Genomic DNA, 25,547 nt, shown 5'->3' on the forward strand with positions numbered 1-25,547 from the left:
GGCGGGAGGCGCGGGCGGGAGGGAGAAGTACCCCGGAGGCGCTGGTGGCGACGGCTGCTGGCGCGGCGCGGGTGGGGCGGTCGGTGGAGGGGCGCCACGGGAGGTGCCGGCGGCGAGGGCGTGGTGCTGCACATGCTTCTTGACCCCCTTCATCCGGCGCTCCTCCAACCTCAAGTACGCCACAAACTTGGGGAAGGAGGGCTCCGGCATTAAGGTGAGGTTAGAGGCGGCGTTGCCGAAGTCCTCGTTGAGGCCGCCGGTGAGCGTGCTGAGGAGGAGGTCGTCGTCCACCTTGGCTCCAATGTCACGGAGCTCATCCGCCAACGTCTTCAGGCGGCGGCAGTAGTCATCAATGGACTGTTCATCCTGGTGACAGTAAAAAAATTCCTGCTGCAAAAAAATGCGGCGCTGAAGCTTGTTGTCGGTGAAGAGGTCGTTCAGCTTGACCCACAGGGCGCGGGCGTCGTCGCCGGCGCTCACGACGGTGTGGAACAAGTCCTTGGAGATGGTGGTGAAGAACCACCGGATGATCGTGGCGTCGATCGCGGTCCACTCGGCGTCGTCCACCATGGCGCGGGAGTCCACGGTGCCATCCACGTGATCCACGAGATTGTTCTCGCGGAAGAGCAGCGTGAAGTACGTCTTCCACGCGAAGTACGTGGAGTTGGAGGCGTCGAGGATCACGGGGACGCGTGCATGGACGTTGATGTCGCGGATCTCGGCAGGGTCGACGGCGAAGGGGTTGGAGTAGGTGGAGGCGTTGGATGACATGGCGAGGAGATCGTGGGGAGGGAGGCGGCGGCGCGGCTGAGGAGAGGCAGCGCGGCGGCGGGAGGCAGGCGGCGCGGCGGGAAGGGGCGGCGCGGCGCGGAGGGAAAGGCGCGCGGTGGGGAGGCGGCGCGCGGGGAGGAGGGGTGGTGGCAGCGGCTTGGGGCGGCGGCGGCGGCTAGGGTTAGCGGAAGCTGGAAGATCGACTTACGATAGATACCATGTAGAGAATGATTTGGTGCATCGATAATTGATTGATCGTGCACTAGGCACATATATATAGATACAAGGGGTGCGACCGGTATCTTGTCTCCTAAGATACACGTACATACAGAGGGAGACAGATACTACAGGTACTGCATACAGAACCCGGACCTACATACATGTACATGTTCAACATTTTTGATACTGCTTCGAATCCAGTCCAAGGTCTAGACCCCTGCTTTATTCAAAGCAAAAGAAAAGGAAAAGGAAAAGGAGGAAGAAGCTGATAGTTCAATCTTTATTCTTGAAGTAGCTCCAGCCTCAAGCAAAGAACCAGCTACGGATGCTTTGGCCAGAACTAAAGCCAAAGGAAAAACAAAAGCAAGCACGGCATTGCATACCAGCAAGTCGATCGGCAACACTTGCACAACTGTTGCCCACTATCCTCATTCATTCGTTGCTCCTCCTTCACCTGTCATAAACGTATAAATTGTTTCTTCTGCAACCTCATTCATCTGGAGGTGCAAATTAATCAATGGGTTAGATTTCCGGAGCTTCTTGTCTCTGCAAGGCCTTCACTCAAACATCAGTCATCATGCGTCGGCAGGTATTAATTTCTGTGCTACACATGCATGCATGCAATCCTCACGGTGCAGATTAGTACTGTATTACTTTCCTCTGGTGGCATGTTATGTTAGAGATGTCTTAGTTGGCTCTTGAATAAAATTGTCACACCTTCAAGATTTAATTATGTGTTCATTAGCTCCAAGGATCAAGCAACGATGGCTTAATATTAACACACACACACACACACACACACACACACACAAATAAAGGATGCAACTATTGCTGAAATTAATTAACCCTTTAAATCTTGAGGATTAATAATAATATTACAAGAGCTAGGAGGCTTAGCTAGAAGGGGACGGACCCTCCTCCAACCGTCATCAGATTAATTATGTGCCCCATCCCCTGGATGCAGGACCTTGCTGTCCTCCTTTCTCTAGGAGGTCATGACTTGGCCCTCCTCCAAACGCCACCAGTTTAATTAACATCTCTGCCTCCTCTCCCAGCTAGCTCAGCACTGCCACTGCTATGCTCCGGTCTCTGGCAGGTGGCTGCTAGCACTGACCTTCAAACCAGAGCATACTGGATTTGGGTCGCACACCAATGATGACCTGCCGCCTGCCATGGCCGACAGTACGACTGGTGGTCCATCTGATTAACACATATACACTGGAACTATGCTCCTGGGTTACTGTGGGCCTACATGAGTGCCTGCAGTCCATAACTCCATATAATTAGTGCCGATCCTAATCAAGAAAAGTAGGTGCACCTTTTGCATATATGTTGCTAGACGAAAACTGCTGTAGTGAGTGACCTCAACTAATTACCATCAACTTACTAATGCAGAGGATTTATGTGGACAACATTGAAGAAGCGGTGCAACAGTTAATCCCTTATCTGGAGGATACAAGCAGTACTGCACACAAGGCCATCTATTTTGATGGATGGGATGGGTTGGCTGCTTCGGCGGTGCTTAGAGCTATAGCTGAAGACCCTCCACCATCTCTGCTGAAGATATTCAACAAGATCATCCACATCGATTGCTCCAGGTGGAAAAGCCGAAGAGCTCTCCAGAGGACAATTGCACAAGAAGTTCTTCCTCATCGGGTAATGGATATTTTTGATAGGCAAGATGAAGAAGATGATTTCTGTGGGATAGACGAAGGCTCAAGAGCTGAAATAGGATTCATTGGGAGAGAGATCCTTCAAGTCCTTATGGCGCACAGATGTTTAGTGGTCTTTCATAACGGAAGCAATGATATGGTTAATTTAAGCGCTTTTGGCGTTCCTCAACCAGAGTTTTTTGGTACTAAGATATTGTGGTCATTTCGAGAAAGGCTTCGGCTCAACCCAGGAATTAGTGAGAAGGTGGATGATTCCAATCTTTTTCTTTATGCACACAATGATGAGCTGTGGAATTTTCTGCTTAAAATAGAGGCTAGAGAAATTGTTGGGTACACATATAAGCTTGGTGAAGCAGTTGAAGAGTGTTGCTTGTATTTGCTGTCATTAAATTCTCAGGGAGGCAACATCATGGACTATGACTGGGCTACCCATGCTTCTAACTATTGGGTCTGTGATGGGATTATAAAAGGAGATCAGGATGATGAAGCATGGGAGGTTGCAGCTGCTCTGCATCAACAAATAAATATAAAGGATTATTCATCTAATTCACTGCCCACTTTTGGTGATGAACTGAACACGCCTCTTGAACGGTGGATATTATCCAGGTATAACTCTGTTTTGTATCCATGGTCAACGTCCTTTTTTCTTGCTGGAACCGCAAGCAGATCTGATCCTCCATCAAGACCCTTACCTAATGACACGTTTCATCAATCGAACATGCTTCGTGTGCTCAAGTTATGCCGTTGCACCTTCTGTTTTTCTGCACCTCCTTTCGGTTGTTGCCGCAACTTAAGGTTCCTCGGATTAGATGCCTGCAAGGATCATCGAGTAGAAGAAGATGAGAAGCAAGATAGACCAGCAATGGAATGTTTTCAGAGCCTATGGGTACTAGACATATGCCACACAGATTGGGAATTTGCCTTGTCACCAGAGATAACAGAGCAGATTGCTCGGAACATTAGAGAGGTACACATAAAGAAGGGAAGGATTTGGCAACACAGTTTTACATGGCGACAACTGCAAAACCTTCACAAGCTTCGAGTAATTGAGCCTACGTCACCTTGGGGGACAGGCCAAAATGATGAATTCACCAATATGGTTAAGTTGGAGTTCCTTGACCTATCTGGGGATAGTACAATACAAGCTTTGCCAAGTATGTCAGGGGCTACTTGCCTCAAGATTCTGATTCTCGATGATTGTGTTAAACTGGAAAGTGTGGGCCCGGAAGGACTACCGCCATCACTTGAATCCTTCAGCTTAGATTGTTGTACAAGAGGGGATCAGAATAACAATGCTCAAATTTCTCATATCTCTTTGGCTGGTTGTGCAAGATTGGTGAACTTCAAGTTGCGTGGATCGCTTCCAAATCTTGAGGAGCTAGATCTATCAGGCACATTGGTCAAAACACTTGACCTGAAAGATAAGGTGGTGCAGGCCCCATGCCTCAAGCAAATTATTCTGTTGGGATGTCTGCAGCTCCTTGCCATATTATGGCCTAAAAATGGTATGCCAAAACATACAGTGTTGCGCATTGATTCTTTAGTCTGTCTTGTTCAAGCAGAACTTCTTCAAGCATATGCTACTATAATGGACATAAGGTTTCTTCAGACCTTGGTATTAGAGAGTAATGTTGAGTTCTGTTGGAAGAGTAGTAGGTTTCATCTAAATTTATGTGTCCCATGTACCAACAAAGTTGAGGAGCAAAGCTATAAGAATACTACCATTGGTAGTGGTGGGCATATAATGGGTCCTCCTCGGCTGAAGCCAATAATACCCAATGCTTACATCACCTACATGGATGTCGTTGTTGACAACATGACTATTGATGATTGCTATAATAGTGCACCGCAGTTTCAGCCGTTGGGCTCCCATGTGGAGATTGGTGATGGAATTAGTTTCACTAGAATGGAGAGCACACAAGTAGTGAAGGCTATCATCTTTGTGATGTACAAGGCTGAGTCGTTGCATGCGCACGACAATTCTTCCATCAGCACTGTCATCCCTGAACATATGATGTCCATGGGAGGTGAGAAACTTATATGGAAACATCTGAAATCTTGTCACATTGTGAGATGTCCCAAGTTGCACACAATCTTCAATATTATCTGGGGATACAACAAATTTAGAGAACTAGTAAACTTTTGGGCAGCTGATCTCCCGATGGCCCATTGCATTTGGAGCAGACAAAGGGCACGGGATATTGAGGACCCTGTTTCCTTTGCGAAACTGCAGAGCATACACCTGTCCTCCTGCCCAAGGCTCACATTTGTGCTCCAGTTTTCCAGGTTATACACCTTGAGAAGGTTGGAAACCCTCCACATCGTCTTTTGTGGTGATCTAAGGCAGGTGTTCCCCGTGGAGCCAGAGATTCTGACAAGCATAGCTACAAGATACCGTAAAGATGTTCTGGGTTTCCCAAACCTGAAGCATATCTACTTCCATCAGCTCTTCAAGCTGGAACATATATGCCAGGCCAAGATGTTTGCTCCCAAGCTTGAGACTATCAGGGTCAGGGGATGCTGGGGTCTCAGGCGCCTCCCCTCTGTTGGCCGAGATAGCCGCCCTATCGTGGACTGCGAGGAGGACTGGTGGAAGGCGCTGGAGTGGGATGGGCCGGAGGCTGGCCACGACCCTTCCCTCTTCCGGCCGCGCCACTCGGCGTATTACAAGAAGCCCCTGCCTAGAGTCTCAGTTCTACGGTGAGCTGACCAGGCGCTATTCAGGTACACACAGTCATGTGTTCTCTCTTATTTTTGATCTTGTTTCATGCATCTGTCATAGTATATTCATGGTGCACAGAGAGAGAGAGACCTTGGGTGATTAAATACCCTGTTACATACTATCTAATTTGCTTCCATTTAATCAATATTATCATCATTACATGTGCTGTGTAGGTTTGGTTGTTGCAAAAAGATGGCGACATCTTGCTGCCGTCGACTGCTGCTGTTGCCGCAACGGTTCAGGTGTTTGCTTCCGAGATTGTGGCTGTGTATTTTCCCAAGAATAAATTGGTTCTGGTTTGATGCTGTGTGTGTGCGTGTGTGTGTGTGTGTGTGTGCAGGCTTAATTATTTTCAGGTGAGGAACAATATATGTGTGTTGTTTGGTTTGGTTTGGTTTGTGGTTGCAATAAGAAGTGCTTGATGTGTCTGTGGGTGTAATGAGAGTGCTGCTTGCCAAATCTAGTGAAACAGCATAGTTAATATAGTGTTGCCTCTGAGTTTCAATCAAGGGCAGGGATTGAAGTTGTGGAATCCAATCACGGTCCTTTTGGCTTGCTGTGTGTGTTACTTGGATCTTCAAGTGGCCGGCCGGGACAAGCGATCATTTCGTACCAGAGCAGAGCAGAGCAGAGGAGAATCAAGCAAGTGCAATGTGTGTCCCATATCCCGTACGTACGGCACAGGGTACAGCTTCAAGCTGCATTTCGTTCCAGTAGCTAGCTTTAGCCTTTGTGCAGATGGGTGTTGCGGCCAGTCTCTGCTCTCTGGCAGACAAGAAGCACGGCGCACGAGACGACGGGCCTTCAGATCTGCACGGCAACTCCGGCGAGGGTATGGAGAGAGAAGATCAAGGCCCTCACCAGCAACTGCTGTGGCAGGTATCGACCTGCTCTGATTCCTGGACGGTCCGGCGGGAACGAACTCAGTTTGTCATCGTTAGCTGAAGCGAACTCAATTTGCACATGGGATGTTTATGTTTTGTAGCACTGACTGACCTGTTGATGATTATTTCAGTTGACCAAAAAAAAAGGTTCATATCCGGTTGAATTCCATTGAACAAATCAAATCATGTCAGATTGTTGCTCACACCTTCCCGCAGAAAAAAAAAAAACGAAGTTTGTTGCTCACACCTTAGGGGAAGTTGTAGTCATCAGTATCTACTTCCTCCGTTCCTAAATATAAGTCTTTCTAGAGATTCCAATGTGAACTACACACGGATGTATATAGACATAGTTTAGAGGATAGATTTACTCACTTTGCTCCGTATGTAGTCTATATTGAAATATCTAAAAAGACTAATATCTAGGAACGGAGGAAGTATCTCGCATGCAGGCACCGGCGATTCTACTCAACAGGCTTAAACAGGCTCAAGCCTGCCCTAAAAAATCACAAAAAAAAAAATTTACTACCAAGCACACTAGTTAGGCCTAGCCAAGAAAATAACAACTCCCAGCCATCTTATCGCATCACGCTGCACTACCTCCAATAAAAATTAGCGTATTTGAAGTTGAGCCTACCCTCCATTTGCGTCCTAGATTCGCCACTGATGCAGGCTATAAGTCAACAAACTTTAGGTTATATAAGTAATAAGTTGTAGGCCTTTAGGTTGTACTCACTCCGTCTCAAAATAAGTGACCCAACTTTGTACTAACTTTAGTACAAAGTACAAAGTTGAGTCACTTATTTTGGGACGGAGAGAGTATATGATTCATATACGTAGGGTCTATGTATACATATCAACTTTTATTTGTACTCATATAGCAAAACATATACACACAAAAATCATATAACAGTACACATACAAATACTCTGAGGTCCCGAACCCCGAAAGGCTCACGCAAGGTACAATTGCAGGCAAGAAAAAGAGACAAAAGGTTACATATCTCGCTTCTTCAACTTCACTATGAGTCCATTTTTCATCTGCAGCACACAAGACATCTTCGGCTGGACTCTCTGCCCTTCAACCACCTCCATGTCGAAGTTCCACACCATGGCCGCAACAATAGTATTCATCTGCATAAATGAGATGTCCTTGCCAAGGCACAGCCTCGGGCCCGAGCTGAATGCCAAAAATTTGTGAGACGGCACGTACCGCAGCTTCTTGCCATCCTCTGAGAGCCATCTATCCGGGTTATACTCCAGGCAGTCTTTCCCCCACACGCCTTCCATTCTCCCCATGGAGTGGAGAGAAATCAATAAGGTGTCACCGGCGTGCACTACATGGCCAGTCGGCATCGCGTCGTTGGCGACCGCCGTCTTACGCTCGATGGGGACCGGCGGATGCAACCTGAGAGACTCGTGTAGGGCGGCTCTCATGTAGACGAGAGATTTGGTCTCCTCCGGTTCAAAGATTACCATGGTGCTGCTGTTGTTGGCGCCTGTGGCTGCTTTCCGTGATGCGATGGGTGATAGTTCGTTGCGGATGGCCGACATGACATGAGGGTTTTGGGCGAGGTTGTAGAAGACCCATGTCAAAGCTGTGCCGATCGTGTCCCTCCCAGCGATCATGTAGTTGATGAGCGTCGCGTGGAGCAAGCCATCGTTCTGCTGGTAGTCTGGATCGTCGATGTAGGAAGACAGAATGTCCACGGAAGAAGGATCTCCCTCGTTTGCAACATGTTCCTTCTTCCTCCTCTCCACCATCTCCTCAATGAACCCACCTAGAACCGTGTGCGCTGCGGCGAGCTTCCTTTCCGGGCCGATGTTTAGCCGCCTCATCGCCTTCCAGCAAGAGGCCGGCACGGTGTGCCGGAACAAGGCCACCTCCATGACCGTGTCCATGGCGGCCGCTGCGTCCATGGGGGGCATGTCCGGGGAGAGGAGGCCAGGGTCCACGCCGAAGAGAGGCGCGGCGGTCATGTCGAACACGAGCCTCGTTGTCAAATCTTGCAGGTCGAACGGGGTCGCGGCGGTCGCCATGTGCATAAGCACCGGGAGGAGGCCATTCTCCACCTTGTCACGGCAGCAAGCGGTCATACGGACAAGCAACCGTGGGTTGCTCAAGACTCTCTGGGCTCTTGCCCGCTGCCGACGCCAGGGCTCGCCTTCAGTCGTGAAGAAGCTGCCACCGGCGATGTCAAAGATGGCGGCGAACTCCGCGCCCTTGGGGAAGTTTGCGTGGTTCGTCGTGAAGATGTGCCGGACGTTGGCCGGCTCGCATGTGATGAAGAACCGCAACCCGGTCCCCGGCGGGCCGTGCGCCCTGAAGTTGTGGCCTGCTTTGGCGAGGACGGCGGCGAGGTAGTCGTGCAGGTTGTGGAAGTTGGCAATAAGGTAAGGGAACACGCCCACTATTGGCCAGTTTGTGGGGAGCGCTGGTGGGTTCTTTGGTCTACTAGACCTGAGGTACAACATGTAGAGGGGAACAAGAATGATGGCGAGTGTGGAGATGAGCAGCTCTTGCGAGAACGAGATCGACATTTTTTTCAGTAGCTAGTGTGGGGAGATGCTAGTGCTTGGGTGTATGCTCCATGGACATGGCGATGGCTCCATTTATAGAGAGAAGTTCCCTCTGTGTGTTTATTCATAAATGCTAAGGGCCGAAATTAGTAAAAGTGTGGAAGGTTTAGTGCTGTCAGTTGGTTCGATGGATGCATTAATAGAGTCAACGATGAGAGTTCCTTAACAAGATGCTGGTAATCCTTGATACATATCTCCAGAACGCCAAATCCTTTTTTTTCTTAACCCCATGCACTAACTAAGATGTTATAATCAATGGAGCATGATCTATATAGTCCCTGGTATAGAAGACTACATTGTCTTCAATTAATTTGATTTCGTGTAGGAGTATCGCTATCCAGTCCATGATGCATACCCGGCCCCCGGCCATCTTCCACCACGATCTCAAGTCGATGCATGCATATTCATATGGTCTACCATTCGGCATTTGCCCATGCTACTAGTTCGGGATGAAAACAACGTATATGCATGCAGCTGCTATATATCATGGCCAGACTTATTTCAGGCATTAATCGCCGCTGGTCGGTGCATCCACCCCCCTAATCGCCATTTTATATTGTACTCCCTCTGTAAACTAATATAAGAGCGTTTAGATCACTACTTTAGTATTCTAAACGCTTTTATATTAGTTTACAGAGGAAGTATCAAATATTCAAATGGGGTATGTATTGTCATAAAAATGGGATGTGAACATAAGGAGGTTTAAGGGTGTTGATCACAGATCAGTGCAATTACAAGGCATCTAACCAGAATTGCATGCCTTCTTTAAGGCTAGTCCTAGGCTCTATGTATAATGAGTGCAACAATGTTTTAAACAGTCCTCTGCAATCATTTTTTTAGGGATTACAATTTTTTTTAGGTGGATTTGTTATCAAGGACGAATCCATTTTTGGGCCAGATACTCCAACAGCCCATGATCATGATTTTCATGAAATCCTCGTAATTATATCCTCTTAGCTTCTTGTACAATCAGTCACCACTGACGGGTCGACAAAGGCTCGTCGGTGGTTGGTCTTGGCACCGTCGACCAAAAAGTAGGTTGTTGGCGATGACTATAAGGCGATAGCTATAACACCCTAATTTGTGCTCATTTGATTTTTAAGTTTTTATTTGGCTTTTAGGATTTTATGTGGCAATCGGATTTCATTTGGGTTATTCAAACTTTTGACCAAGTGATGGTGTTGAAGCACCTTTGATCCAAGACTAGTCCATTCTATTATACAGAAAGTTCCTGTGGAGGTCCAGCTACATGGAGCCCCTCATCCCTTTAACATTGATTTGAGATCGGTGCTCTCCAACTAACTTTCTACATGAAAATTTCTCTCTTTTATTTCTCTCAAATGAATCAACATATGGACTCCAAACTTTGCATATCAAACAAACTTCAGAACTTCAATGTATGAGAAAACTTTCAAATTTTTTGGTCCGACAAAAATATAAAAAATAAGATTTTTACTGATTAAAAATTTATTTTAAGCATTTAAAATGCATGTAAAAAATTCAAAAGTTTTTTCTCCACATTGCAGTTACAATGTTTTGTAGTCCTGCAAAGTTCTAAGTTAATATGTTGTTTCGTTTGAGAGAAACAAAAAAGACAAATATGCCTGCACGGATCATGATGCAAAAATAAATGGTTAAGATAAGGGGTACTATGTAGCTCGACCTACAAAAAACCATACTGCTATATTATATACTAGAGGTTAACGCGCTCCAGCGCACCATTATTCATTAATGGGATTAACTATTTTTTCTATAGCAGGTTATTATGGCCAGTGTCTTGTTTTGGTTCCTCTAGCAGATTAACTGTTTTGTTATTGTGTACATGAGCAGCTCTTGCGAGAACGTAATCGACATCATTATCAGTGTTGTGAGGATCATATGCTTAGTACTTGGGTGTATGCTGCATGGACATGGCGGTGGCTCCATTTAGAGCATCTCTTTACAGAGCCGAAATAGCATTTTAGCCCGCTGGGTTGGTGTTTTGCTTTACGAGAAGTGTAAAAACACGGAGCCCAATCCGGCGGCCTCACCTGCAGCAGCCCAGATTTTGCAGGCAAGCGGGCGCCCTAAATAAGCAGCGCGCGATGTCGTTTTCCCAGCGCGCGCTGAACCTACTTTGCCGCATGCGGGATTATGGCGGGGCTGCTAGAGCGCCAGTTTCGATCGCGCGCGCAATATACTCGTTTTTTCCAGCGCGCGGCTAATCTAGCGCCTCTGTTGGAGATGCTCTAATGCTAAGGACAGAAATTAGTAAAAGAGCGGTAGGTTTGAGGCTGGTCATAGTGGGGAGTAACTTAGACTAGTAACATACATATGTTACTAGTCTATGTTACTACCTCTATAGTGCATAGTACATTTATTATGTTACGGTATCTATCTATGTTACTATAACCATCTCTCTCTTCTTTAATTGCCTGCCACATAAGCATGTTTGCGAGTCCCAAGTGCATAATACTATTTATGTTACCCCACTGTGGCTTCGATGGATGCATTAATAGAGTCAACAATGAGAGTTGCTTAACTCGATGCTGGCAATCCTGATAGACTATGCCAAATCCATTTTTTTATGTGCTTAACCCCATGCTGCATTAACTAAGATGTTATACTCAGTGGAGTATGATCTATCGCGGAGATCCATAAGGCCTTGGTTTAGAAGACACTGTCTTTGATTAATTTGGTTCCATATATCACTATCCAGTCCATGATGCATACCCGGCCCCCGGCCATCTTCCACAACGACCTCAACTCGATGCATGCATATGCATGGTCTACCATTTGGTATTTCCCCATACTACTAATTCGGGATGAAAACAACGTGTATGCATTCTGCTGGTAGATATCATGGCGAGATTTGTTTCAGGCATTAGTCGCCTCTGGTCGGTGGATCCACCGCTACAGAAAATTATAGCTGATCGGTCACGGCGGCGAAAAACAGTAGGAAGGCCCATAATCTCCATTTTATATTATATCTAATGCCTAATGAGATATGTATGTATTATCTCAGTGCTTGTAGGCGTCGCTAGATGGTCTGCGGATCTGGATGTAATTTTTATTATTTTTAGTATTCGTTGTAATATCATGCTTGATAATGATTAGATTGGAAGTTTTTCCGCAAAAAAAGGTGTTGATCACGGATCAGTGCAATTACAAAGGCATCTAACCAGAATTGCACGCTTTCTTTAAGGCTAGTCATACCTCTATGTATATTGAGTGCAGCAATGTTCTAAACAGTCGTCTGCAATCAATTAAAAAAATTGAAAATTGAGGGGTGGCAATCATTTGTTGAGGTAGATTTTTTTACATTGGTACAGGGTGTAGAAGAGGAGTTCGAGAACTATGATGCCCATAAGCTGTTCAAAAGCTTTATGACATTGCAAGCAGTCATGGTTGAAGTGATGAAAGATCAAGGAGGAAATAACTACAAGATGCCGCATCTACACAAGGATCGCCTACAGAATGGTGGAGAGGAAATAATCGGTGTATACTGCAACACTGAGCTACTTGCTGACACGAAGGCCATTATAGAACAAGGGGAATAGACAAAGGAAAGGGTAAGGGAAAAGGAAAAGGAAAAGAAAGGATAGGAGTATGCCATGTGTCATGTGTATATTTTGTGTATGCCATGCATGTGTATGGATTTATTGGATTAATTTGAATTATTTGAATTTATTAGATTTATTTGGATTTGTAGGGAGTAAGAAGAAGAAGAAGCTAAGAACTTGTAAGAAGAAGAAGAAGAGAAGAAGAAGAAGCATATGCTAGGAGCTATTCTTCTTCTTCTTCTTCTTCTTCTTCTTCTTCTTCTTCTTCTCATGTTGTATAATGTTGGAATTTATTGGAATTTGGATTATTTGAATTAATTTTTAATCTGCTCCTAGATGATGATCTAGAATACTCCCTACTCCTTAGTTGAATAACCACATAGTCCAATAATCATCTTCTTAGTTCAAAACATTTTATTCACATAGTCCTAAAATTTGTACACACAGATTGGACAAGCAATATTCCTAAAATGTCTGTGATTATAGTCTATTTGGTCAATGCAAATTAAGCACTCGTGAAACAAGTCTATTTGGTCAATGCAACTATGTGGTGCTAGTGCCTTTCGTCTTTGTGGTTGGGCACAATTTGGCACAATCTGGTCAACTGACCAAAACAAAAGGTGGGCAGATGTCTTGAGATGCTGTAGTGTATTCTAAATTTCTTGAGATGCTACAGATGGTACATGCTCTTTTAATCATTTCGTGTATTTGAGGATCCAAACAGCTTTGCATACGGTTTACACCAGGTCAAATGGTCAAACAACTTTTAAAATTCAGTTTGATGTTCCATGTAAATATTCAGAGTAATTCATAATATTGTCTGCATGATCTTTTCTGAATATTCGGAGTAATTCGCAACACAAGTTTGCAACAACAACAAAAACAGCATTAAGTGTTAACACAACACTGGCATATGCAAGAATCAAACTTTCTTATGAATAAAAAACTGAAGATTTCTGAACACTTCTGAATGGACACTTGTTATGACAAGATTTACTAATTCAATCTTTAGCAAAGACTAAATATACAAATGCAGTTTTTAGGAGAGACAAGATTTACTAATTTGGTGAGTCGAAGTCTAAACATTCTAAATCTACACACAAGTTGTTTGAAATTAACTTGCAGGGCATCCTATTGGCTTTCTTCCTGTGGGTCAACGTCTTCACCTTCATCAACTTCGGCCAGCGCACGGGCCTCATCGTGCACATCGAGGACTCGAACCTCATGTCGGCTGCTCCGCCGTGACCCTGTTCCAGTTCGGCGAGGCAGCCATGAGCCACACCAAGACGTGGATGGAGGAGGCCTAGAGCATCGAGGAGGTGGCCTTCAACGTCCTCGGACGGGACTGACGGTGGACTGCTTCATCCCGCCGGCCGACATCAGGCCCGGCTCCGTCGGTGAGGCCTGGGAGCTGCCGCCACACGGCGACCACGCAAAGTCCATCGCCGTGCATCCAGCCCATGTCGCGCGCGGCCCACGAGGTCACGTAGGCACAGCGCGAGCCACTGCTGCCTGCCCCCGCGCCTCCTCCGGCGACGGGGAGGACGTGTCGTCGCTGCGCACGAGCAGGAGACGCAACGGAAGGAAGAAGAAACAATTTTTGGTGTGAAAGAAGTCTCCCACCCTGATGAGAGTCCATGTAAATTACGCCTCCCTCCTCTCCTTTGTGCAACGCTTATACTCTCTCTCTTATATTTCCTTACGGAGGGAGTAACTATCATATTTTATTTGATAAAATGGTCCACATTTCTCTTGTCAATTGATAAATGGGAACCAATAGAAAAAAAACATCAGCGTTTAGTTGAATATACTAGTCCAACGACATATATTTTGGAACAGAGGTAATATAACTAAATCAATTAGATATGGGAAAAATACGAAAGTGCCCTGACAGAAATCTGAAATTACGGCCTCCTCTGTTCTGTTCTGCTCGTCCAGAACACACCGCACGCCCACTCGACTGCTCCGCCGCCGGAGCTCCGCCCTCCCTCCCGCCGGCGCCGCCCCCCTTGCAGTTCCTCCACCGCGCGTGCCCGCCCCGTCCTTCGCTCTCTTCCGCGTGGCCCCGTCCCGCCCTGCCTTCTCCTCGCCGCGCCGCCGTCCGCTCGACCCCATCTCGCCCCGTCCGCGAAGGAGACGACCAGCAGCAGCGGCCCCAATCGACGGAGGGACGGAGGGAGGGAGGATCCTCTCAGGTGAGCTTCTCTCTCTCTCTCTCAAATCTGATGCGCCATGTCTCAGGTTAGTTCCGCTGTTTGGACCATTTCAGGGCTTGATTGACGTGTGCTGCGATCTACTATTTGGTAGTATGAACTCTAGCACGGGGAATGGATCTGGGATGATGGGCTTACCAGTCACAGACCACTGCCCTCACAGACCACTGCCCCGAATTTTGAGGCAGTAAAACAACACTTTCATGCATTTGTTATAACTCCAAACAGTCTGAACAACAATTTCTGTGAACTACGATAGATGGTAAAGCTACTGAACTTGTAGCAATTGGCTTCATCTTGCAAAACAATTTGCAGTAAACTAACAGATGGGTAGTAAGAAAAAATACAAGAAGAATATAACTGAAGATTATAAGCATTTTAACTGAAGAACTTACAGAGTTTTCATCAATTAAGTGCCACTTTAACTTTTTACCAGTTAGATATAACATTCTCTACATATCGGTAAATCAACTTTCAACATCGATTGATTCTCTCATTGGTGAAAGAATCACAGGCTAAGGATTCAGAGTAAGGTAACATACAATACTTTTCTCCCGAGTACCAGTTCAAAAATCGAACTATAAACGGGATGGCCAACAATTAGAATCAGCTAGCAGGCTATAATCCTGTTTCCAATCCTTGAAGAAGAAAGAGAATACAGGAAGAAGAATGACACATATATTTAAATAACAGATTATGCTATTGCACACATATGACAATCTGTGAGCAGTGGATTCAGTTATTTGAGGAAAACAGATTAATATTTTTGTGCAGTCTATATCAGTAGTGTCCCATCTAAGTGGTGCTTTTTATAGAGGATTTGTTTTGGTATTATTATCAGTATTTCTGGGCAGTTCAAGTTTTTGACAAAGTTTGATTTTTTTGGCATCCGATAAGATGACATGTTCAGAAACCTTTTTGTTATTTTTGTTAGTTTTTTTTGGGTCTCTTTGTACCTATCATGTCTGCCATCTAGCAAAGAAACATGATCAACTGTAATCTGTGGCATTTTATCAAATGGCAAAACTAAGATGGTGCATTTGATCAATTGCAGAGAAAGATGGGGCATCTTTACCGTAGAAGAGAAAATATGGAGCATTTTATCAGTTAGCCTTGTTCCAGTGCTGTCCATTCCTGGTACGTTTTCTTCACCAAGAGGTCGTCGGAGCTTCTGCAGCAAGGTAAAACTGGAGGCCAGACTCAGTGGGGATCCATGGCGTGGATCTGGATGCTCTTGGTGGCTGGAGCCGTCCTCCTTTGGGCGGTTTCCCTTGGGCGGATCCTCTCCTCCCCGACGCCCTACTCCCTGCCTCCAAGCCCTCGCTTCCTGCCCCCTCTTGGCGACAGGAGGAGCAGGAACGTGCTCCTGGTGCTCGCCCACCCTGATGACGAGTCCATGTATGTTACAACTCCACTGCTCTCCTTCATGTATGCTGTGCGTACCAGGCGCTCGACAAAATTCATGTCGCGTCAAACTCTCGTGGCAGCTGTGTAGATCACGTATAACAGCTGGTATTAATTGACTGGAATCCAGTAGCTTGTGGAAATGATAATAACCAATAGTTTGACTCTGACTCAAAAAAACTGGCGCCCGTCCAACTCCAATCCATGTGCTGCCTGAGCTTCAGTGTGGATATTATTTCGCTTAGTTTTATTTGGTGCTTTGGTTGATTTATTCTTGATGTCGATCTGTATCTAATGCAGGTTTTTCACTCCAACTATTCTTTTCCTCAAGTCAAAAGGCCACAGCATTCATGTTTTGTGTATGTCTCTGGGTAAGATTGCGACCCTGTTGTTAAGTATGCCTATTTTGTGTATATCTTTATGTATGTCCAGGAGCAGTCATCTGTCCACCCATTTGTTTGGCCAAAATAGATCATATGCACCCAGGACTATTTTATATGAAAATATACATGAACATTACTGGATTGTTGTCAGATGTTCGGACACACCATCCATTTTTTCCATCCAAGAGCATATATAGGAAACCATTGATTCATTCTATGTATGCAGCAACACTTAGAAAAGAAATATTTCAGCATCACCCGCATAACATGTTCCACAGTCCAATTTCAAAATAACGGCATCTGTTATGCATGGACAATGGTCTATATGTGTGGTGATGATTACTGATTATTATTGGCAAATTATAAACATATCGCCAACGTATGAAGGGGGGATTTGGGAATGCAATTTAGTTTTCTATACTACTTGATAGGCCGTTGACTAATAGGTGACTAGAATTTATGTCTTTTGTATGAAACATAGAATCTTCTGCCTGGCTTACTAAAATTATAGATAAATAGCTGCACATTTAGAAATCTATTTATTTGGCGTATAGTACGAATACAGAACTACTTGTTTGCATATTAGAGCTGTGCCTAGCTAATCTTTCCGAGTGGTTACTACCACTTTTACAGGTAATGCTGATGGTCTTGGAGATACTCGTAAACAAGAACTGTATGATGCATGTGCAACTCTTAAGGTACTCGGGTCTTCCACTTCTCCATAGTGACCTCTGGGGAGCAAGCTTTTTCTCAGCTCCTGATATGGCTCCCATAATTGCAGATTCCAGCTGAGCAAGTTGCAGTCTTGGACCATCAAAAGTTGCAGGTTATTTAGTTTGCACTCATTTTTCATACTCCAGATACTATTCCAAACACACAATGACAGTTGAGCATACTCAATGTATGTTGTAGGATGGGTTTCATGAGAAATGGGATCATGGACTATTAGCCGAACTTACCATGGAGCAGATCCAGCTGTGGGATATCGACACAGTAATGACTTCATCTCTCCTCACATGAACCCCTGACCATAATGTACTTCTTTTACCAGCTGTAGTACTCAGTTGTAGTGTTATGTCTTACATTGATTTTGTTAGTTCTAAACATATATGAAATGTGTTGATCTGAACTAGATATACAATAAGAAATGCTTGCGAAGTATGTACCAGACTACCACCACACCACTACTTCTGTAGTTTATTTACTTCCCCGAGTAACTGAATGTTTAAAGGATTTTTTTTCACAACCTTTCACTAGTTATAATTATTCCAGATAAAAACCAAAAATATCTGACAATATATTAGCTATCCCCAGTTCTAAATTTCAACGCAAGTCCACTGCATACAGTTACTAAGTAGTGGACATCATATGATTGTGCGGTTCAAATGCTCTTATCTGCATTTCTTTGGACCTCAAACTGATTTGCATTTTCCCCCTTCTTCAAGTTTGCCTACTTACTGCTGCAATATGTCATGTTGTTTTAGATTGTGACGTTTGATTCCTATGGAGTATCAGGCCATCCGAATCATCGTGATGTTCATCATGGCATATGGTTAGTTAAATTCTCATTTTGTTGCTACAGCGCATCAGTTTCTCACATTTGTCTTATGATTGTTTAGAATACATATATATGTGTTTATCATATTTATGTGGTAGTTTTGGGCTCTGTTGTTCAGGAATCTAAACAGTTTTTCTTTTTGTATGAACAGCAAACTTCTTCATGAGAATCAGCGAGGAAATATTGAAGCATGGGAACTTGTAAGCCTTGGATCACATCCTCCATGTTTTGCTATTAGATCCTTATAGCCACCTTTTTGTTCTCAAGTCTGAACGAGCATGCAAAATACTTTGTTGGTTTTCCGTATGGTGTGCTTAAAAAATTTATCTCGCCATTTTCGTAGGATCAGTAAGGTAGAAACCAATAATACTATGTAATATGTTCTTTGCAAAATGAGATATTGGCTGAGTGCCAGATATGTAATATGTTATTGGTACCAAGCTAGATAATTTCCAATTGAATAACATATGACATAAGGAATAAATAATAGTTGTGTTCTTATGAAAGGTTTTTGGACAATGCCAGTCGATTTGACATGAATTTTTATTCTTTTGTTTGTATGGATGTATTATAGTTCACAACCTGTCTTTCTTTGATAAATGAGCGGGAGCTAACATGATTCGTGTTGGTTTCTTTGGAAATGCAGGTAAGCCTGAATATGTTTCGCAAATACAGTGGTGCAGTTGACATTTGGTTGTCATCTTTGATCTCCTCAAGTTCAAAGCAACTGATGTATTGCTTAGTTAACTGTAGCCCATCCAGAACCTTTGAGGCAATGGCTGCACACAGAAGTCAGTGGGTTTGGTAAGTAGAATCAGTTTTTTGTTTTTTAATTTGACACATAATCTCATTTTCCTGTTGTAAAAACTTGCACTTCAACTGAATGGTAGAGGTCAATTTCATTAGTCTGAACTTTGCCAAAAAGTATATTTTCAACAGAAGCTCTAATGACCAATTCAAAATTCTCAATGTTATTAGGTTCTGTGGGACGTGCATCATATTAATTCAAGAAAATCAATGCATTTTTTATGCAGGTTCAGAAGATTGTTTGTTAGGCTCTCAAGTTACACATACGTAAACATGCTCCAGAAAATTTAGCATTTGATGGTGAGAAGTACCGTCTTGTCGATCTAGATTGTAAATGTGCCTTACGGCACACTTTACAAAAGCTTCCTATGATCAAGGACAGCAGTTACGGATCATATCCTTTACTGCATAATGAGAGTTTATTGTATACAATCTGTTCGTGTTAGTACAATGAGACTGAAACTTTTAACCTCAAGTGATAGTTCTTGCTAAAAGTCTTATTCAGCAAGGGTAGTTGATTGTGTGTGTTTTAGTTGTAGCTCTCCTTTTCACAATTGTTCCTGTTCCTAACACCTAAGGCGTGCATCCATCTTTGTATTTGATGCATTACAATTTTGCAGCGCACGAACCAGTGAAACAAACACAGTACGCAGATTCTTAACAAAAATGTCAGGGGGCAAATTGCAAAGATTTAATGACAAAAAGGATTCATAATCAAGGCATACCAGTTGAAACACGAGTTGAGGCAGATATTCTGCCCCTAAATTTTAATTTAGGCTCTCTTTATCTGAAAAATGTATATATTTTTGAGAAGTATAAAAAATATTCTGAACATATTTGAAATCATCTACCTGTGGAACAGATATGAAATGTTTTGATCTGTACTATAGATGTAAAATAAGAAATGTTTGAGAAGTATCTACCAAACTTGCACCATATCACAAATTCTGTAGTTTTATTTACTTACCCAAATAACTGAATGTTTGAAGGAAAATTTTCACAACCATTCACTGGTTATCCCATTAGTTTGTTACATTGATTGCTTGCATTGATGTGAAATGCTTAGTGGGAAAATCTAATTATTACATTTTTTTTTGAATTGTTTGGATTGTTTACCACATGTGTCACATGATAAATCTAATTATTACATTGATTGCCACGGTTGGGATGTTTAGAGGAGTAGATTAATTTCAAGTACTATTAAATCGGCGATAATTAATATGGATCGGAGGGAGTAGGTATCTCCTCTGAACAAAGAATACTTGGGTACTTCCTATCGTGGCAATGTGTATGTTCAAACAAACAAAAAAAAGCTGCCGAGCAATGCAAATCATGTACGGTAGTCAAAGGGCCAAAGTGAAAATGTCCCCTTTGAAAAAATGCTGCTCCCGTGTCCCGACGAGGCGACGCCTTCCTTCGTGTTGAACGGCGACCAAATCGCGTGCGTGCCGGGAAAAAGTATACGACAAGAGAAAGCATGTGACAAGGCTGCCCTCGTGCTCCTTCTCCGTCTCTTCTTCCTTCGTCAGATCCAGCGCCCCATCCACGCCGCCGTTGGAGGTTTCTCCGCCGTCTTGCTGTTGTAGGAGGGAGAAAGCAGAGCATGGGGCTGCGGGGCGCCGAGCCGGCAGCGCTTAGCGGCAGCATGCCCAGCCTGCCGGGATTCTTCGGCCGGCAGAGCAGGTACCTGCGCATGGACGACGTCGCGCTCGCGCCCCCGCCGGAGCACGAGGAGGAACTCGGTGGCGGGGCCGTCCGTGCCGAGCGGCGCCGGAGCAGCACGAGATACGTCTTCGCCTGCTCCGTCTTCGCCTCCCTCAACTCCGTGCTCCTCGGCTACGGTACGCCACCTCGCCTCCGCCGCAACCGATCCACATCTCCGGCAGCTAGCTAGCCGTCTCCTCGGTCGCACCGGCGATGCAGATTCCATTGTTGTTCCACATGAGTTTCTTGGCGATCGTGATCACTTCTTGGCGAATGAATCGCGTTGACTTGCTGCGAGTTAATTGCTTCGTTGACTTGATTAGAACTGTTGCTTCTTCTTCAATCTCAGATGTTGGAGTAATGAGTGGGTGCATTTTGTTCATCCAGAGGGACCTCCACATCACGGAGGTGCAGCAGGAGGTGCTCGTCGGCTGCCTCAGCTTCGTCTCCCTCCTCGGCAGCCTCGCCGGGGGACGGACCGCCGACGCCCTCGGCCGTAAGCGCACCATCGGGCTCGCCGCCGCGGTCTTCCAGGCCGGGGCCCTCGTCATGACGCTCGCGCCGTCCTTCCGCGTGCTCATTGCCGGCAGGCTCCTCGCCGGCATCGGCATCGGCTTCGGCGTCATGATCGCGCCCGTCTACATCGCCGAGATCTCCCCCGCCGCGTCCCGGGGCTCCTTCACCTCCTTCCCGGAGATCTTCATCAACCTCGGCATCCTCCTCGGCTACATCTCCAACTACGTCTTCTCGGGCCTGCCCGACCACCTCGGCTGGCGCGTCATGCTCGCCGTCGGCATCGTCCCGTCGGTGTCCATCGTCTTCGCGCTCCTCGTCATCCCGGAGTCGCCCAGGTGGCTGGTGGTGCAGGGCAGGGCCGCCGAGGCGCGTGACGTGCTTCTCAGGGTCACCGACGGCGAGGAGGAGGCCGACGAGAGGCTCGCGGAGATCGAGGCGGCCGCGGCCAGCGCGGCGAGCTCCGGCGAGACGGTGTGGCGGGAGCTGTCGAGGCCCTCGCCCACGATCCGCCGGATGCTGGTCACCGGGCTGGGCATCCAGTGTTTCCAGCAGATCACCGGCATCGACGCGCTGGTGTACTACAGCCCCACCATCTTCAGGGACGCCGGGGTGACCACCGAGAGCCAGCTCCTCCTCGCCACGGTGGCCGTCGGGTTCTTCAAGACGGCGTTCATCGCGCTGGCCATCGTGCTCATCGACCGCGTCGGCCGGAAGCCGCTGCTGTACGTGAGCACGGTCGGCATGACCACCTGCCTGGTCGTCCTCGCGGCGACGCTCTGGCTGCTCGCGCACGGGGCGGTGCCCAAGGCCCTCGGCGTCGCCGTGGCCGTCCTGGCGGTGTGCGGCGACGTGGCCTTCTTCTCGGTGGGGATCGGGCCGGTGTGCTGGGTGACGAGCTCGGAGATCTTCCCGCTGCGGCTGCGGTCGCAGGCGGCGGCGCTCGGCGCGGCGGTGAACCGGGTGACCAGCGGCACGGTGGCCATGTCGTTCCTGTCCGTCTCCCGCGGCATGACCGTCGCCGGCGCGTTCTCGGCGTTCGCGGCCATCTCGGCGCTGTCCGTCGTGTTCGTGCACAGGTTCGTTCCGGAGACGAAAGGCAAGACGCTTGAAGAGATCGAGCTGCTCTTCGGCGGCGGTGAGGGGGAGAGTGCGAGTCCAGGGGAGGTGGAGCTCGGTGACTCGGAGCACCTGGTGCGGAAGGGATGAGATGGTCACCGTGGTGGTCTCTCGGACTCTCTCAGTTCTCTGATGGTTCAGTTTGGAGCTGTCCCATCTGAATGTTTAGTTTCAGAATGTGCATTTGATTCATTTGTTTATTTGGTCATTTAGGACAGAAATTATACACAGCAACAGCCTCGCGTCTTCAAATTTTTTATTTTTTTTACTTTCAGAACACAAACGAGAATAGCGGTTAGGGCAGGAATGAGATGCTCAATGTAGTAGTGGTGTCGTATATCACAAGAGATGAGGCAGCAATATGATGATGTTTCAGTGTGTAGTTTCTGCATGGCACTGAAATTATGGACGCGTTTGGTTGCTCGCATTAGACTCAGTCAGACCCGCGCGCGCAGTTTTCAGCATGTTTGATTGGCTGAGTCGCATGAACCTCAAAGCAGGCCTCAGCCTAGCTCTGGAGGAATGGCCGAATCAGCCGTTTTTTGCGAGTCAGGCTCGCTCGAGCCACGCATGGCGAGCGCCTGCACGCCTTGGGATGTGCGGGAGACGACGCGGCTGCTCTTAACTCCCCACGCTCTCTCCCGTCACCTTCCTCGCCAGTTCACACCCACTCCCTCTCTTTCACCTCATCGCCCGTTCGATTTCTCCGATGGCCACGCCACCGTCTCACCGTGCCCCACCCACTCCGGTCGTCACCGACAGCAATCCCATCCAAGAGAGGTGGGTTGCCGGCCTCTTCGCGGCCGGAGTAGATCTGGCGGCGGCACTGCGCGCTCCCTCCCTTTTCTGCACCAGGCCGCCGCCCCGGGCCAATGCAGCGGCGGCCTCTGTGGCTCCGGCTCATGATGCCGCCGAATCAAGATAAGACTAGTAACGGCAAGCAAATTGAACAAATCATCGCCCACAACTACTTTGTGTTCTACTCGTGCAAAGAATCTACGCATAGATCTGGCTCATGATGCCACTGTTGGGGAACGTAACAATAATTCAGAAAATTTCCTACGTGTCACCAAGATCAATCTAGGAGATGCTAGCAACGAGAGAGAGGAAGTGCATCTTCATACCCTTGAAGATCGCTAAGCGGAAGCATTACAAGAACGCGGTTGATGGAGTCGTACTCACGGCGATTCAAATCGTGGTAGATCTGAGTTCGACGGCGCCTCCGCGTTCAACACACGTACAACCCGGGGACGTCTCCTCCTTCTTGATCCAGCAAGGGGAGAGGAGAAGTTGAGGGAGAACTCCGGCAGCACGACGGCGTGGTGGTGGAGCTTGTGGTATTCCTGCAGGGCTTCGCCAAGCTCTACGGAGGAGAAGGAAGAGTTGGAGGAGGGAGGGGCTGCGCCAGGAGAAGGGGTGCGGCTGCCCTCTCTCTCCCTCACTATATATAGGGGGAAGGGGGTGGAGGAGGCGCCCTAGGGTTTCCTAGGGGAGGGGCAGCGGCCACAGGGGAAACCCTAGATCGGTTTGGGCGCCCCCACCCCTAGGAAACTTGCCCCCCAAGCCGGGAGGGGTGGCTGCCCTAGGGGAGGCGCCCCCACCTATCCACGTTACGTGAGATGGGGTGGGAGGGGCGCACAGCCCCTTAGTGGGCTGATGTGCCCCTTCCCCTTGGCCCATAAGGCCCCCCAACGCTTGTCGGGGCCTCCGAAACCCCTTTCGGACACGCTGGTCGTCCCCCGGTACCCCCGGAACAATTCCGGACTCCAATACCCTTCATCCAATATATCAATCTTCTCCTCCGGACCATTCCGGAGTTCCTCGTCACGTCCGGGATCTCATCCGGGACTCCGAACAACCTTCGGTAACCACATACTATTTCCCATAACAACTCTAGCGTCACCGAACCTTAAGTGTGTAGACCCTACGGGTTCGGGAACCATGCATACATGACCGAGACACCTCTCCGGCCACTAACCAATAGCGGGATCTGGATACCCATATTGGCTCCCACATGTTCCACGATGATCTCATCGGATGAACCACAATGTCGGGGATTAAATCAATCCCGTATACAATTCCCTTTGTCTATCGGTATGTTACTTGCCCGAGATTCGATCGTCGGTATCCCTATACGTTGTTCAATCTCGTTACCGGCAAGTCTCTTTACTCGTTCCGTAACGCATGATCCCGTGGCTAACTCATTAGTCACATTGAGCTCATTATGATGATGCATTACCGAGTGGGCCCAGAGATACCTCTCCGTCATACGGAGTGACAAATCCCAGTCTCGATTCGTGCCAACCCAACAGACACTTTCGGAGATATTTGTAGTGCACCTTTATAGCCACCCAGTTACGTTGTGACGTTTGGTACACCCAAAGCATTCCTACGGTATCCGGGAGTCGCACAATCTCATGGTCTAAGGAAATGATACTTGACATTAGAAAAGCTCTTAGCAAAACGAACTACACGATCTTGTGCTATGCTTAGGATTGAGTCTTGTCCATCACATCATTCTTCTAATGATGTGATCCCGTTATCTATGACATCCAATGTCCATGGTCAGGGAGCCATAACCATCTATTGATCAACGAGCTAGTCAACTGGAGGCTTACTAGGGACATGTTGTGGTCTATGTATTCACACATGTATTACGGTTTCCAGTTAATACAATTATAGCATGAACAATAGACAATTATCATGAACAAGAAAATACAATAATAACCATTTTATTATTGCCTCTAGGGCATATTTCCAACACCCCGCGCCTCCACTTCCTCTCAAAATCGAGCGCACACCACGGTGAGATACTGCTCCACCGCGCAACCTCATCACACAAGCCCATCATGTCCCACCCTACCAGCACCCCATGAAGTCCCTTTAAAATGAACCTCGAATGAACTGGAAGGGGGAAGGAGAAAACACGATTTGTAATCTCATGGATAAGCATACGACTAGGCAACACTTGAATCATGTGGAAGACTACTACAAGAAGGAGAAAACGCGGTATAGGACGAAGGCAAATACGAGAGATAAGCAAGGAGGATGCGCCACGAGATCTATGGAGCTGTGAGGTGTTGGTCTTTTTTCTCAACACTCATGGAGAGAGATGAGGAAGGGACTTGACGTCTTCTTTTCTCACGCTGATACGTAGAGGAGATAAGCTGCCGGTGTGAGCGTGCCAGCGGTTTAGTTACAGTGAACGCGTCGCCCATGGAAGCCACCGAGCCAACGTTCGCTTTATAGAATTTTGTTATTTAAAAAAAGAAAGGAGCATAAAATCTGTTATGAAAAGAAAACATTTTTTTTAAGGAAAGAAGTGAACAAAAGCAGCGCGTGGCGGAGCAAGCAAAGCGCACCGTCCAAAAAATCCAAATCCAAAACCACCCCCACCCCACCCCACGGACGACGCACGCAAAGTCACAGCACCAGTCCACCCCACCCGCGCCGACCAAA

General features: G+C 46.8%; 4 protein-coding genes across 4 annotated transcripts; 3 read left to right on the top strand and 1 right to left on the bottom strand.

The window, feature by feature from the left end:
* Nucleotides 1-1,314: 1,314 nt before the first annotated feature.
* LOC123055221 (uncharacterized) lies at nt 1,315-5,822 on the top strand. The gene is made up of 3 exons (XM_044479207.1): nt 1,315-1,579; nt 2,386-5,387; nt 5,559-5,822. The coding sequence occupies exons 1-2, from the start codon at nt 1,568-1,570 to the stop codon at nt 5,365-5,367; spliced, it is 2,994 nt and encodes a 997-aa protein (XP_044335142.1). The 5' UTR covers nt 1,315-1,567; the 3' UTR covers nt 5,368-5,387; nt 5,559-5,822.
* A 1,294-nt stretch (nt 5,823-7,116) lies between these two features.
* LOC123050658 (noroxomaritidine synthase 1) lies at nt 7,117-8,840 on the bottom strand. The gene has a single exon (XM_044473417.1). The coding sequence runs from the start codon at nt 8,804-8,806 to the stop codon at nt 7,262-7,264; it is 1,545 nt and encodes a 514-aa protein (XP_044329352.1). The 5' UTR covers nt 8,807-8,840; the 3' UTR covers nt 7,117-7,261.
* A 5,437-nt stretch (nt 8,841-14,277) lies between these two features.
* Nucleotides 14,278-19,265, top strand: LOC123055223 (probable N-acetylglucosaminyl-phosphatidylinositol de-N-acetylase). The gene is made up of 10 exons (XM_044479210.1): nt 14,278-14,582; nt 15,655-15,998; nt 16,305-16,375; nt 17,021-17,085; nt 17,169-17,213; nt 17,300-17,380; nt 17,872-17,939; nt 18,097-18,145; nt 18,592-18,749; nt 18,980-19,265. Exons 2-10 carry the CDS (start codon nt 15,814-15,816, stop codon nt 19,041-19,043), a joined length of 786 nt encoding a protein of 261 aa, XP_044335145.1. The 5' UTR covers nt 14,278-14,582; nt 15,655-15,813; the 3' UTR covers nt 19,044-19,265.
* Nucleotides 19,266-20,148: 883 nt separating this feature from the next.
* LOC123055222 (probable polyol transporter 4) lies at nt 20,149-22,456 on the top strand. Its single transcript, XM_044479209.1, has 2 exons — nt 20,149-20,593; nt 20,806-22,456. Exons 1-2 carry the CDS (start codon nt 20,356-20,358, stop codon nt 22,176-22,178), a joined length of 1,611 nt encoding a protein of 536 aa, XP_044335144.1. The 5' UTR covers nt 20,149-20,355; the 3' UTR covers nt 22,179-22,456.
* The last annotated feature ends 3,091 nt before the right edge of the window (nt 22,457-25,547 follow it).

The sequence above is a fragment of the Triticum aestivum genome, chromosome 2D (assembly GCF_018294505.1).
Source record: "Triticum aestivum cultivar Chinese Spring chromosome 2D, IWGSC CS RefSeq v2.1, whole genome shotgun sequence".
NCBI classification, from domain to species: domain Eukaryota; kingdom Viridiplantae; phylum Streptophyta; class Magnoliopsida; order Poales; family Poaceae; genus Triticum; species Triticum aestivum.